Consider the following 15,893-nt stretch of genomic DNA (forward strand, 5'->3'; position numbering starts at 1 on the left):
TTAAGCTGGATTTTGCAGGGAAAAAAAAAAAATAACAGAAAATGTAACCAAACAAAATGTTCAAAGAGTTTGAAAAGACATTTAAAAAGCACTCAACAACTATCTTTGCTAATTTCACAACAGCAAAACCAGGAAAACTGTGAAATGGGAGAAAACAGATTGCATATGGAAAACTTGTTTTTCTATGCACTGTGGAGACCTGCCAATCCTCTCCTTTCCCAGCCAACCATGAATTTTGGCCATCAGTCTAAATTCTTCATGCAAATTCCTGGCGTTGGAACATAAATGCTGAATTTTCCAAGATGGTTATACGCATTTAAAAATTAATCTCAGTTTTCTAAAATTTACCACTCTGCCCCACAACAACACAATCTGATGTAATTTATCTCATTTTTAAAATCAGACTTATCATGAGTAAATATAAGCATAATTCTTACTCCAGCTATTGCTGACAATGCTTAGATCCATTTTGTGTTTTAAGTTTGTGCAGGAGTATAACTTCCACTAAAGACACAGTAATGTGCCATTAAAACAGACATTGGACAGTGCTCTACAAAAGAACCTGAATGAGTCATTAAAGAAAGAAAATGTAAAATCCATGTGAAAATACGTAGTGCACATATATCAAAAAGAGGATTCTTTGGGTTTTGCCGTGTCAAGTGGCAGTTCATTATGCAGAAAAATAATAAAAAAGGACATTAAAACCCAAAAATGCCCATTGAAGCCAGCCTGGTAACTACTAGGCTCAAACAGGCAGGATTCCATTTTTCTGAGTTCCAAGAGGAAACAGATTTAGACAACAATATGTATTTCACATAGAAATCCATCACTGAGATGATATTTATATAAGGAGGGAGATATAAAAAGCAAAAGAGAAAGCTTCATCAGGGAAAAATAATAGAAGAAAATATTTTGCAAAAGTTCCTCAGGCAAGGACATGCTATTTGAACCAATAAATTGAAAACAGGCAGCTTTTTTTGTTGAATGTTGATACAAAATCATGTCAGCAACAGTAATGACAGATTGCAGGAATCTATGGCTCCTATTCATGATTAGCTCCATGGAAAAATTAACAACTGTTACATACAAACAGCGTAAGAATGTTTTCAAAACAGGGTCTCTGTAAAAAAGAGTGATATTTTTCTGGATAATCACTCTACAGACAAATGTAGAGTAGACAAATGGAATATTCATCACCTTCCAGTAGGTTGGTAAGATTTGCTTGTGCTCACTTTGCAGTGACACTGGTGATGTTTTCTACTTGAAGCCAGTGATACAATTTGTTTCCCTTCCCTGTTGTTCACATAAGCTTCAGTACTGGGAAGAAAGAAAATTCAGGAAGCCATGCAGAGCAGCATATGATCTAATACAAAACTTCCAAATATAAAATCTTTGAGTTCAAACTTTGAATATGACAATTAGTAAAATATCTCTGATCATTTCAATGTACTACTGCTACACATTTTACCAACAAAGACCCAGGATACCCAGAAAGTTTATCTGTGTCACATGATGTGTTTACACAATACTGATTAATTTCTGCTCCAAATCACTTTTCAGTCCGCTTATTCAGTAAAATAAATAATTGCTGTCATTTTTATGAGAACATCTTAATTTATGTGACATATCTAAAATGTAATTCTCTGCTGAATGACAGAAAATTACTTAGTTCAGTAAAAAAAAAAAGAAATTTTCTCCTTAACTGACCTCACACACGAGTCAGACAACCCAGGAGCTGAAGGCTTCCCAAAGTGTACCCTCATTCCAAACTGCATGAACAAGCTGCCTTTTAACTCTGAGGCTTCTGCAGCAGTGCCAGCGGCAGCAGAGCTGCTTTGCCTGTGCTCAGAGCTCACCTTGTGGGTTTTGCTGTAGGTGTACAGGTAGGCCAGCCTGTAGAGGCTCTTGTAGTGCTGGGGGAAGCGGCTGAGGCACAGGCAGAAGGAGGAGATGCACTGCTCCGTCAGGAACTTGCGCTGCTCCTCCAGGTCTGCGGGGAGGCCATGAGGAAATTCAGATGCATCCTCTCCACAAGGCTCAGCTTTCTTCTTGCAGTCCCACTGCGAGGCTGGGGGGATGGCAGCTTTGAGGGGGTTGCCAGAAGCACACTGAGGATCCACCACCAGCTTTTGGCCAGTAGGCTCAGCAGGATCGTAAGATTCTGAGCTCTCCAGAAGCTCCTCTGACTTCCCTGCAGCTGGAACAGTAAGAGAAACGTGACAGCAAAATTGCCATTTCCAAATGGCACATGACATACAGAAAATGATAAAAATTCAATATGACAAAAGATAATCCTTTTCTTCATTAAAGCATAGACAGAAATATAGGAAAAAAATTTATGACTATTCATTATGTTTGTTGAATAAGTAATCTGCAACTCACTGACAGAGCCACACAGTGCTACCTCCATTGTCTTCATTTGGGTTTTATCCTGAACAATATTATGAATTCAGCACACCTTACACAATGCAGGGTTTTATGTACTCTTGAAAGATTGAGGAGAAGGAGAGAAGAAATCCAAAATAAAAGAGTAAATTCAGTAACATTTTATTGCAAAGAAAAGAAAAACCAGAAAATTAAAGCCACCCTCCCAAGTGAAATGTATTATTCTTAATAATCTGCCTAGCAGAACACAATCCCAGAACACAAAATGGGCTCAGGCAGAATGATCAGCAGCTCACCTGGTTGTCTGCACGATGTAGGACCTACAGCTCCATGTAAATATTTTTGTGCTTAACTCTGTAACTTAAAATTCAATTGACCCATCTTTTGTTGAAGGACACCAAATCTTACCTCAGGAGGCAATTTGTTACAGTGGCAGCTTCCACATTTCCTGTTAGCTAACCATTACTGCTGGAAAAACACATGCTACATGCAGATTAATTTCTTTAACTTTGATTTTTAGTCATGCAAGTTTAGCATGCCTTTGTCTTTGCTAGGATAAAGAGCTTCTTACATTAGATCTTATCTCCCAGCAGAGAGTGTAGAGATACATTAAAATGTACTTCATCCTCAAATAAAAAGCTGCTCCATAACATTTTCTCTGATAAAGCTGAACTTTTGAGTCAAACAGGTCCTAAGAACTCATATATTTCAAAATGTGCTTGCCTGATGTCTATATCCATTATAATTTTACCATACAGGTAGCTTTATGGAACAACATCTGCTCTAATAAACACCGGTAATTTTAGAGTGCATTTGATGGTTTTTCTGACAGACAAATGATGACAATAACACAACTCACTGCAAGCCTGAAAAAGAGCCATGTTTTTAGTCTAGTAGCCAAAGACTACTGGACTTAGTGATTATGGAAGTACTATTTCACAAAACTAGGAATTGGCATCTATTTCAGCACGTTAATGCAAGCACCACCACTGGCTTCCCTGCTTAGGCAGGACTGAAGCAAAATATTTTCAAAAACAAGAAACCAAGGTAACCCAAGTGTGCAAACAAAGAGATAACTGCTTGGCACTTGTTCCTAGTGAGATCAGGGAAGTGATTCAGGGCTATCCACACAGCACCATCTCTGGATCTCCGAAACCAGGAAAAGTGTCAACTGGCAAAGAAGATTTAACATCCCACAAAAAGCCACAGCCTGGAAAGGTGGACAAAATTTACACATTGGTTTTGTTTGTCTTTCCCTGTTGAAGTCCAGCCTCTTTATCTACTGCCACATCCAACTGTACAAACATCAGACAAAGGGAAATTCCAGATAATGGATTTCGAAACCATTTTTCCAGTGGAATACAGAACACTTAGTACTATTATATATGGAAAAATCTGGTAGAGAGCAATTCTCCACTGGAATCAAGCATACAGTGGAATAAAGCATCTAAATTCTACGACCTCTGCTCTTCTCTGTACTGAATATTAAGCTGCTACTGGGACAGAACAAAAAGGGCATCTATTCCTGGGAAAAGAAAAAAAGTCTTGTTTGAGACTATATTCAAATAGCTACTCTTTAAATTATTTAAAAGTATGAAACACTGAAGAAAAAGCAAATAATAACCTAAAAGAAGGCAAGTCAGTCAAAGGGCCACCAAAGACAGCTGTTTCTCTGTATTTTTTCTTTGTAAGATTTAACAGAGAGGACAAATGGGATTGGTGGCCACATAAGTGAGGCACAGCTCCAAATTTAAGCTACACACATACAGGCAGCAATGATACCTTGCTAAAATTCTTAGTCACAGTGCAGCATATTTCAGTGCATCTGCAAGGCAGGAGAAACATTTTAATGAGACTATTGCAGCTGACATTATCTATTAAATCAGGCATACCCTTTTCCTCTGCAGATCCCAGGGTCTCTTTGCTGAGCATCAGCGTATCAGCACAGGTAGCAGAAATCCTCTTCTCTGTGTAAGTTTTCTTCAGGCTGTCTTGAGAGCTGGCAGGCTCATTAAACATATCCTGTGTGGAACTGGAGTCAGACAGCACTGCTCCAGTGCTATCCTGACTCCTCTCTGCAAAAAGAGATAAAGAAGGAATGCACCACTTCATACTTTTCAAGCTGTTACTTGTCTCTTGCTAACAGCAACGCAGAACTGCAGCCACTCTGCAAACTCTTACAACTGCCATATAGGATCCCTAGCCATCACCAAGAAAAGGTATTTCATTCTCACATTTCTTCCTAGAATATAATCCTGGAATTTGATTCAAAAGCGATAAAGCTCAACTTTCAAGAGCAGTTAGACTGGGGACACAATATTTCAGCTAGTATGGCCCTGTAAAATTTCCCAGGTTTACTGTACCATTTATCTTGAAAAGCACCCAGTGTAATTTTGAACCTGACACAAGCAAAGTTCAATTGACAAGAGAAAACCATGAAGAACCACACTGGTAAAAAATAGAGGCACAATTAGAGGGCAAAGACTTACAGGAGTGATCTCTGATGCCAACTATTCTGCAGGTGTAAGATGCTACTCAACAAACCTTCTGAAAGGCAATTTGATATGGCAAATAAACAACACATCAAAGAACTAGGCCTAACACAGACAGGGAAACTGGACTTCAAGGCAGCAGACAGAAGAAGAGGAGAAGTGACTTTACCTTGACAGAGTGGAGCAGTGGCTGCTGACTACAGTACAGTCACAACCGAGCTGTTAATCTGCACAGGAGCAGGCATCGTGACTTTATCACGGGGGATAAAACACACCTCAGAACAGGCAAGTGAAAACCTCCCACTCATGTCTGAAACCTGCCAGATATAACCCAAGTTCTTTACATTGAGGGTTATCAGAGGCAACCCTGCATGACTAAAGAACACAGCTTAGCCTCTCTGACAGAAAGAGGCCTGCACATTCCCACTGAGATGGGAAACTGGCATTTTTCCATATTGTGCCGACATAATTCGGTGTTGAATATAAAATTCCAATACAGGCAATTCCCTTTGAATCTGGAGTCCACAAGAATTATTTCCAATTTCTTCTTAAGATACTGATACTTGATTCTGTGATCTAGTTAAGTGTCCCTGCTCATTGCAGGGCTGTGGGACTAGATGATCTTTAAAGGTCCGTCCCAACCCAAACCATTCCATGATTCTATACAGAAATAGCATAACCAAGAGGGGGTTACATCCATTGTCTAGGTAATTCCACTGCATTCTGATTCATTAATTTTATTGATAAGATCAAGAAAGAAAATTAACAAAGCAAAAGCCCTTGCTTTGAGATGAGCGGATAATTTAATTGAATTTCTTCTGTTCCGTCTGAATTGCACTTGTTCGGGAGAGAGCTAAGGGGCTCCTATCAATTTATTTTATCAAGATAAATCCCTCTGCAAACCTTCAGCTTGCAGATCAGGTTCTGCTTATTAGGATTCCAATGAATTTAAACCAAATTTGATGCACTCTGTAGCCTTTTCACTACCACACAAAGAAAACCTTCCCTTTCAGTGAGCAGATCTTAATAAAACTATATCTTGAAAAAGAACGGGGGAACAGTATTTGCTTCCTAATTGGAAGCTATATAAGTTGGTTAATGATGACAAGTTTTATACAGAAAGAATATAATTATAAAGAATGGGAAGAGAAAGATTCTGAAGAGAGGTCAGTCAAGCTTTAAATGACTCATTTATAAAGCTTTAATAACTTTCTGTGGTACAAATCGATACTATTGAACTCCCAGTTGACATCAGGAAAACCATTTACAGTAGCTCCCTTGATATTTTTTTAAAATAAGTTTCTGTATCTGTGGCAAAGAGGCTGAATTACTCATCTAGGGGGAAAAAAAAATTGCAAATTTCCAGATGTTGCCACAAGCCTGCAGGTCAGTTCTGATGTGTGGGTTATGACAGATGAAGCATTAGAATGTAAATCAAGAAGTGCCAGACCAAGTGCCTGGGTGAGATCAGATCACTGGGAAATTACAATAATTTTTCATCATGCAAAGATAGACAATGATTCAACACATTAAATTTCAAATGTATGCATGAGCTTTTCCTTATGGGAACAAATGTAAATACCTCCCTACAATTAGCTAGCTGTTCTAATTTGAAATTTCTGCTTAAATGAGGGTGGGTCTAGGTAGGGATGTTTATTCTCCTTTTCTTTCAATATATTAAATCTATTTTAAAAATAATGGTATTAACATTGGGCTCTCTAATCACTGGAAACCAGAAGATGAGACAACTTTCTATTAAATTAGATATTCCTTGAATGCAGCAGATGCTTTCAAACTAAGTGAGCCACATGGAAAACCCTGGAGTATTCCAGAAATTAGCATCAGCCACCAGTTATTAGTATTAATTTCTCAGAAATCACAGAGGATGGGTAAAGTCCCAGGGAATGTAAAACAAAGTGTAGTACTTATCTTTACAAAGGAAGAAAGGTCAAAGCTGTGAGCCAGCCAGCCTTCATTTTCCACAGAATTATTTGAGCATAAATAAATCAATCCTTCTCCAAGCACCTACAAGGTAACGTGATCAGGAGCAGAAAATGTGTGAGTGGATCCCAGCACACAAATTCCCACGGGCCTGGGAAGAATTTGTGATTCTCAAACCACAACTGGCCAAAACGTCAGGCTACTCCAAACACACCTCAGCAAAGCAGTGCTCTTGAATGTGTAATCAGCAACTTCACAGAAAAAATATGTGAGAGTCTTCCTGTTCTACTGAGCACTGATGAAAATTAAACTTAATTATGGTGTCTGTATTTGGGACCCACATTTTAAAAAAGACACTGAAATAAGGAAAATTAATTCAGAGGAGAGGATAAAAAGTGAGAGATTAATGAGGTGACATATGAAAATTACCAGGAGAATTGGACTTATCTTAAAAAAGATGAGGGAGAATTTCCAAATACATATGATTAACCAAAACAAAAATACAATAATTGCTGTTCATATTCATTAGGTACAGTGCAAAAGGCAATAGGTTTTAATTGCAGCAAGAAAATTGACTTTTTTTTCCCCCTCATCTCTATCTTAACTGCTACATACAGTTAGAAAATAGCACAGTGAACCTATAGAATCACTGTAGGCTATCAAAGAGAGGCAGACAAACAGCCATCATTTGTTAGGTTACCCAAGATGTTCCTTGATATAATAAAAGGTTTTAACAATACCTAAATACTGCAGTATGCAATGCAGAACTTCTGGCAACTGCACCAATTCACATCCTAACTCTGGTTTTCTAAAAAGAAAAAAATTGGCATATTTTGTATATATGAAATTACTATTCTCTTCTAGCATAATACAGCTCTTTTTTATAAATATAAATATGCTAGATGGACACACAGCACATATTTGTTGTGCTATGAAGCTTTTCCTTTATCTGGGAAGAGCTGACTGCAGTTGAGGTAGTCATTACTGTTACTCAACCTACGTGCCAAACACTGCAGTGTGTGAGGCACCAGAATGAATTCCAAATTCCCAACTGCTAGCAACACCTGCCCTTCTGAATGGCACAAATCCATGGAGAACATCAGGGCTTTTTAATCATTTCTGCTATAATTAGAGACAATTTAATGCAAACCAGTGTAATTTAAGAGTTAAAAAGTTACTGGTTTTTGTGTTTTATTTATCTGTTTTCTTAGTTTCCCCACCCAGCAATAGCAGTAAGGCAAGCTTTTCCAAAACTCTGGGGTGGTCCCTTGTTGTAAGAGATTGGTAAATCAAGGACTAAATATTCTTTTGAGATCCCTCCCTGTAAAGTTTCCTATCACTTCAAAAGCTAAGATAAAAATACAGCTGGGTATTAATGTCCCAAAATTATTATCTGTAGCGGAAATGAAGAGACTAGGGAGAAAGTTTGACTAAATTGTGCATAAGTAACTGTAACAATGTTCCTATGAAAATTATGATCTGATAGTAGATGTTTCTCCTTGGTATTATTATGTTTTGTTTCATTACTTCATTGCATCATTCCTAAGTTTTAGGAAGATTTCAAACAACCTGACGAGCTGAAATCTCTATTGATGTAAAGTTAAATATTTTATGCTTATCTCTAAAAATTTCAGAAAATGGCACACGAAAGCAAAATTTTATTTACCTCATTTCCCATAATGTCCTCAACTAGTGACATTTCATTTCAAATCTATGTCAGATTACATCCCCTAATCTGTCAATGGGTGAAAAAGAGCAGCTTTGGACAGGAGATTTGAAAAGGTCAAAAGAAGATTCTTGTTAACTTTAAAAAGACATTAGTAAAAAAATAGTAATTACTATCAGAAAGATGTCATTGGGAAGAAAGAACTTGTATATTCATCTGTACTGCCAAGACCTTTATTGCATCACATGGAGGTCCTGTCAGTCACATGGATGATTAAAACACCATCATTACTGAAACACATCTGTCACAGATGTTAGAAAAAATATCTGTAGCCCATTTGCCTTAATTCCATGCTTAAGAGCATTTTAACATTAATCTTACCCTGAATGAAATAAGTTTACTGGGTTGCCTTCAAAAATCCCTGTTCCTCACTGTTCCTCCATAGCAGACAGTGATGGCATGTCACTGTCACTGCTCCCTCAGCATTTGGGCACAGCACCTGCAGGCCACCCATCACCAGCACAAAGCTGTGCTGAACTCTGGAGAGCCTAAATGCCTGTTCAATTTCAAAATTAACAGCAAAACAGGGCTCAGTACTCTGGACAGCCTAAATATCTGTTTAATTTTATAATTAACAGCAAAACAGGGCTAAAACTGAGTCCCTCCAGCACTGAGGAGGGACAAGGAGAGTGATGTGTCACAGTGTGTGTGACCTGAACAGCTCAGACAATCCTAATGACAGAGCTCTCACTGCTACCTGTGATGACCAGGTACCAGCTGTGGTACAGACTTGAACAGAATTTATTCCCAGGGGAGATGAAGCACAGCTTGGTGGTGCCAATGGGAATGAGGTGTTCTGCCTGTGACAAATATTTGTTATGCAGCTCAGTAATCCTCTTTTGAAACTTTCTGGAAGTTAAAAGGAAGATGGAGAAGACCTCTGAAACATCTGCATGAAGGGGTAAGTAAAAGGGTCAGAAAGCCAAGAGGATACAATTCACTTCTTAGTGGTATCTTTGTCTGTCTTAAACATCTGAAGGAAAATGTGCATCCAGTTATTATAAGAAGGTATCTGAATCATGATAAACTATCAGTTACAGGTCGAAAAATCAGAAATGAGTGGCAGAGAAAGCTTTTCTACAGAGCTCTATACAAATGCTAACTCAATTTACAGAAAAGAAAAATCCTGCTGCACAGTTCAGAGCTTATGAATAAGCAACTATATATAACTAAACAAAAAAAAACTTGTCTCATGCTATAAAGGTGGGTTGTTCACAGGCTGTGAAGGTACAGACTCTCTTTGTCCTTCCTGGCACCATCTCTCCCCTCTGCATTTGAATATATGAGCATTTTTTCTTTACTGGTCTGCAGTCAGAAACATGATGTATCACAGAATTCTCATTCTGCAAACAGATTCCACCCATAACAGAAGACAACATTTAGCTCTGCATCAAAAGGCACTTGCACATTATTAAAAAACAAAAGAATTGCAAAGATTTGCATGGGAGTAGGTTAATTTGAGGACAGCAATTTAAAGGGAGTTCTCTTTTAACATGAGTCAAAGATGAGAGCCTATGTTTTGTCTGGCTGCACTGAACACAGAATGTGTTTCCATAACTTACAGTCCTGTTCTGCAGTTCTGTCTTCAAGAGCAGAGCACCAGAGGATCTCACCAATGTCCCACTTATTTGGACAAATGCTTTTTACATAATCTCACACCACATCTCAGTGTGACACTTGTACTAATCAGAGAGAGGTTAAATTGAGGAAAGGTAAAAATGGAGCGCACTGCAATAAACTGGGTGTGATTCATTATTCATGTGGTCCAGTGTGCAGTCCCCATGAACATCCAGCACCACGTGCCAGAGCAGGACATGCACTGCAGACCCAGAGATTTCATTTTAACCGCTGAAGAGAGAGAATTTTCAGAGCATCCAAAATGCAATGTGGATGTTCTTTTTATGCACAGAAACATCCACTCCGTCCCAGAAGCTGATTTAGTTCTGCACGAGTGACAACCTGGTGCAAGAAGTTGCTCAGAGATCACCTTTGTCTCATCAGGATGCTGAGAACCCCCATTTACAAAAACTGTGCATCTTTGTAACATTTGCAGAATTACAGACCGACAAACTATGAAGTGAGACTTCTCCCACAGCACGAAGCAAGGAGCCTTTCCCAGTGAGTTTATCATGCAGGTTCTGCCAATTATTAAAAGCAAGCCGTGACAGGTAAAAGCAGGAAGAGAATGCCTGGGGAACAGAGATTTGTGTAAAGGTTAGAGGCAGCACGGGCAATATTGGTGCAAAAGCAATCAGGCAAAGACAAACACAAAAAAGGACAATTAGTCTAACTACACACAACATACTACATGACATGGATGAAGACTTAAACAATACAACATTTTAACACTGCAATAGCCATGGATACATCATCTGCATACCACCACAGGAATATGGAATTGAGTATCAACACAACAAAGGCATATTACAGCAAAAAAGACCTCCTAAACAATATCCAAATCTACTTTTTGGGAAACAGATACCTGATTCAGATTTTTTATTTTTTTTTACTACTTTTCCTGCTTTCTGAACTAACTCTATTGCTTTTATTGCAATTGGTCTTTACTGACTACATACATCTAGCCTGCACAGAGGAGGACAGAGAGCATATCTGTTTTGCTATGTAACACTGTCCATTTAGCTGTGTAAATACAGTGACAGCACAGGTAATGGAAGTCTGAGTGCCTGGCAAGTTCCTGAGTTTTCCTGTTTCTTATTTCGCTCCCAGAAAATAAGAATCTGAACCTATGCTTCAGACGTCAAATGCAAGTTTTCACTTTGGAGGGTTATAAGATAGCAATAGGCAGGGGGTGATGACAGGAAAGACAGGATTAACAGAAGGAAAGAAAAGATGTTGCTGAATGGAAGGACAAGAAAGAGAAAGGAAGCTGCCCATTTTACACACATGACAGCAGCAAGTCAGCCAGCAAATAGCAGCTGCCACTCAGCAATACTTTTGTCTCCTTGAAGGAGATATGTGCTAGCAGCTGCCACGAGGAAAAAGAAGTTTACTGGTTCCTTTCTCCCATTTTCATTAAATACATGACTTAAAACTAGTATCACCAGCATTCACTGGATCTGTAGCCTTTCAATGCTTTCAGCTTTAACAGTGATTTCTGCATATCCCAGTCATCATCTTCCACCAGCAAAATGTGCCAGAGAGCTACAGAGCTATAACAACACCTTTAAATATAATGTATTCAAAGTGAGTCTGCCCTCACAGCTTCACCTATTTAGAGATAAATGCTTGAAGATTAGAACCCCAGTATTTTCAAGAAAAGATGTTTGGCTGTACAGCAATTCTCTCCAGCTTGTAATGAGGTCATCTGCTGCTCTAGAAGACACCAAACTAACAACCCCACCAAAACCCAAACCCACAATACCCACAAAATTAAGAGAATAAGTAGAGCTCAGAAGGAACTGCAAGTATTCATCTAAGTTCATTCATTTTTCCATGAGGATAAATTACATCTCCATCATGCCTGGCAGACAGCTGCATTGCCACTTTTTAATGACTTCCAGTGCTAAAATATTGCAGGGTTATACAAAAATGGTATTTCCTAGGACTATTCTAACACTGTTTTCTAATGTTCAGAATGAAAATGAATTTAAGTGCAATATCATCTGTTCTGTCTTCCATGAACATGGACATCTTGGGGTTTTGCTTTAACTCTTTGTACGGCTTTCCAGATTATTTAGATTACTCTGCTGCCATGTCTCCCCTGAGTCTTCTCCTCTGCACACAAACCATCCCAGTTCCTTCTCTCTTTCCTCACAGGTCATGTTTGCTCAAAGCACAGAACACAAACATGATCAAAAAAGGTCTCAAAGGTCAGTAATGATCCCAAATAGCATCTTGCTTCTGGTAATAATACATGAAAAGAAGTGTGTAAAAACTGTACAATACCCTTACTTTATTTATGCCATGTATCATCAACACTATCAATACAAAAGTAAATAAGAGTATTGTCAAGCCTCAGAAAAAATAAATACCTAGGCTGAATTTAGGTCAACTTATTTGTTCCTGAACAACAATACAGACTGCTTCATTTCTTTCAGAATGGTTAAAAAATGATCTAAAAAGTAGTCAAATGATGAGTATTTTCTTGCTATTTTTAGGAATTGTACAATGGAAATGCTGGCACCGGCTTTCTTCAGTGATGTGATTATGTGTAAGATGTCAAGAGCATTTTACTTCAAAAGTATGTATTTTAATACAAGTAAAATGCAAATGCATGCAGAAGAGCACAGTATATGTAATAATATAAAAGTGGAAGACTTCTGAGCCTGTTAGCTCAGCCTGTTAGCTCTTCCATCTGTAACAGCCCCAAGGCAAATGTTTCAGTTTCCTGGGGTTCTTCAATATGCTGTATCCAGGGTTTAGTTGTGCCAGCAACTTACAAAACATTATGAATGATGCAGTACTCTGCAATTCTCCTTGTCATGGTTACACACAGCCTTCCTGAAGATCACCCAAACTCTGCTTCTTCTAGCAGCTGACATTTGGAATTGCTTTGACAGCACAAAGCTCAGTCCCAGCTAGGCTCAGCCTGCAGATCCAGGAGCTGCTCCTGCAGCCCTGGCAGAGGCAGATGTTCCTGCACTTGCACCTTCAGCCTTGGCTCAGCAGCCGCCTCCGCTCCCACCGGGCCGTCGGCTGCCACAGCCCGTCGTGTCTCACTTGGGGAGGAGGTACTAACCACACACACTGGAATATTTATCTAGCTTATGGCTCTCCTGGGAGCACTGGGACAGTCTTCAGGACCTAAGCAGATGGAAGAAATGCTTCTCACAGGGAATATTACTTAGGAAATATTTAAATATTTGCTCCCTTCTATGCTGTTGTGTCAAAAGACATCAAAAAGCCAATAAAAAAGCCTGATCATAGCCCATAGCCTACATAGCCCATTAACACCTCCGCACTACAAATGATCTCAAAACAGCATAATGAATTACTCCCAAGTGAAATGCAAGCGATAACAAAATGAACATTTCTCTGTTCAATATAATGGAAGAAATAAAAGAGCTTCTGTCAGTTGCACCAAGAATTGTTGAGGAAAAGGAATAAATGCACCCTGCAGAAATTTCAGGCATAGGAACATTTGTTTCAAAACTGTGTCAACAAAGTTATTTACAAATTTCCATTCTTCAGAAAATGACAATAGGAAGCAGCCCACCCTCCAGAAATAAATTCATATCAAGCAGAGCATTTCTGTGGGGCCTAGCACATTCTACCAACACCAAGCTAAACACTGTAGATCTTTTCCTCCTTGAGTGCTGATACTCATAGATCCAGATGGATAAACAAATGGCTGGAAGAGTAGAATCAGAATCAAATTCCTAGCCAAGTATTAAATTCAGGTTACTTAAATTGTAACTTAATTTCTACTATATATGCAATTGCAGACTCTTCATTAACTCTATGACACCACCCCCCTTCTTCTTACATTTATAAGCCAATTATTTATTCTATCACTTTATATTCTAAAAAGATGAGCTGCTAACCAGTCATTGTAAATGATAAAGAAAAATTAAAAGATGAAATCTACTGGACTGTCATGCAAATCACTTCGTGCTGAATCACAATATATTCAAAATAGTTGCCACCTGCCTCCTTCATAAAATTGTAATACTGGCTTGTGTTGTCTTTTTACCAATTTGTCTTGTTTGAACCAGTTGAAATTTTCACCTGGTCCTTTCACACAGGCTCAAACAGTGTCCAGAATAAATACTGAATGCACATCTTTCCCAACGAGTTCTGAAGAAAAGAACCCACTGAAAATTCAGTGAGCTCATACTCCACCTACCAACACAACTGCTCTGGTACCAGCGGTGGCAGGTGACAACTTTGGGTTTCGTATTTAAAGCTCTGACTGTACATTGATTCTATAGAAAAAGATAATGAGCTTCAATATTGCCCGTGTTACCACAGACCCCTCACCCTCCTTGAGCAGTTTGACCACTGCTGGCCAAACCCCCCATGGCAGTATTGAGAACAGGGACTGTACCGTCCGGCGTTGCCTGCTGACGGGGTTTTTTACATTTGACGTAATCGTGGTCAACTGGAGTGGCTGTGTAAGGTGGGGATGTCAGACCTGGACCCGAGGAGGAGGGGAGGGAAGTCCCAGGGCCTGGCACTGTTCCAGCTGAGGAGTGAGAGTCTTCATCTATCATGCAAGGTTTTTCTCTGGGAGGGCGAGAGGAAAGGTGAAGTGTTTATATACAAAGAACAAAAGGAGACTGCGTGTTCTCACAGCATTTCCAACAGAGCAATTAAATCTCACTACCTCTAAACAAAAGATTTTTAGTCCAAGTTATTTTCCTTCTTTGTCACTGGTCAGTAGTAAACTCTTCTTTATTTTGGAGTTGTTAATGAGAAATTGTAAGGACTAAAATCTCTCATCCTGTAAGTGAAGGCAATTTGTGTTTGCATATTTTAACAGTTGATTTTAAAAATCAAATTTACTAATAAATAAAAACAGTGGCTTCAAAATGGATCACAAGATCAGAATTGTTCTATTTTCTTCCCTTTTCCCCTGTGCCAATTATTGAGATCTCAGAGTAGCATGTAATCTTAGTCATGGTACCTGAAAACTGCAAACATTAGCATAAATTTTATTCACTTTGTTTATATTTTAGTCCGCTTCATTTTAATAGTTTACTGTACAGCAGTTTATTAGCATTCATTCAGAGGATAGTGCTGGGAACTAATGCACTCACTTTTCTGCAACTTTTGGGGTGTTCTTCTCCTCACCCCTGGCAAAGGGTCCCTCAGAAGCTTCTTTCATGAAACTAACCAGTACCTCTGCATCTACTCCAGAGTCTGGCTTCCCCACAAGTTTCAAAATAGAAGCATGAAGTCGAAAATATACCTAAAAAACACCAAAGTCCATTTGGTCAGTAAAGAATTTGTAGCTCTGTAATCTATTACAAATAGTCTTTTCTCTATAGAATCTGCAGGAGTTAAGACAGCTACCTGTCACCTAAACTTACCAGAATTGAACTTTCCCTGCCTTTGAAAGTTGCTTTTAAATTACAAAATGGGAAGACTGTACAAATTTTATAACCACAACCTATGGAACACAATAAAGGCAGCAGAACTGGCCTTGTTGCAAGCAAGTAACCACTGGGTACCTTCTAGAGCCACTGCTTTTACCAGACAACACAGGGAAAGCAAGAGCTTTCCACCTCATGCATCAGCTTGTGCTTCCACAGGTACGGGATGCTTGTGAATCCTATAAATATTTGATTTCTATAAAAACTAATGAACTGTGTGCAGCAAAATTCAGAAGTGGAATTGCTACCCACCCGTCAAAACTGCCTTTGAAATGAAATCAGCCTGAACAACAG

At 38.8% G+C, this 15,893-nt stretch overlaps 1 protein-coding gene across 9 annotated transcripts in view; it reads right to left on the minus strand.

Annotated features, from left to right (window-relative positions):
* The window catches only part of CABIN1 (calcineurin binding protein 1), a 105,330-nt gene that overhangs the window by 62,346 nt on the left and 27,091 nt on the right, over positions 1-15,893 (minus strand). For 6 of the 9 annotated variants that reach the window (XM_086855724.1, XM_086855720.1, XM_086855723.1 and 3 more), the window contains 4 exons: positions 15,264-15,415; positions 14,552-14,730; positions 4,278-4,460; positions 1,857-2,197 (listed from right to left, as the gene is read on the minus strand). In XM_086855724.1, the coding sequence (XP_086711850.1) occupies positions 1,857-2,197; positions 4,278-4,460; positions 14,552-14,730; positions 15,264-15,415 (855 nt within the window). The remainder of the gene's footprint in view (positions 1-1,856; positions 2,198-4,277; positions 4,461-14,551; positions 14,731-15,263; positions 15,416-15,893) is intronic. The other 3 variants (XM_086855722.1, XM_086855726.1, XM_086855721.1) reach the window with 1 other exon arrangement.

This window comes from Cyanistes caeruleus, chromosome 18 (assembly GCF_971803275.1).
Source record: "Cyanistes caeruleus chromosome 18, bCyaCae1.hap1.1, whole genome shotgun sequence".
In the NCBI taxonomy this organism is placed as follows: domain Eukaryota; kingdom Metazoa; phylum Chordata; class Aves; order Passeriformes; family Paridae; genus Cyanistes; species Cyanistes caeruleus.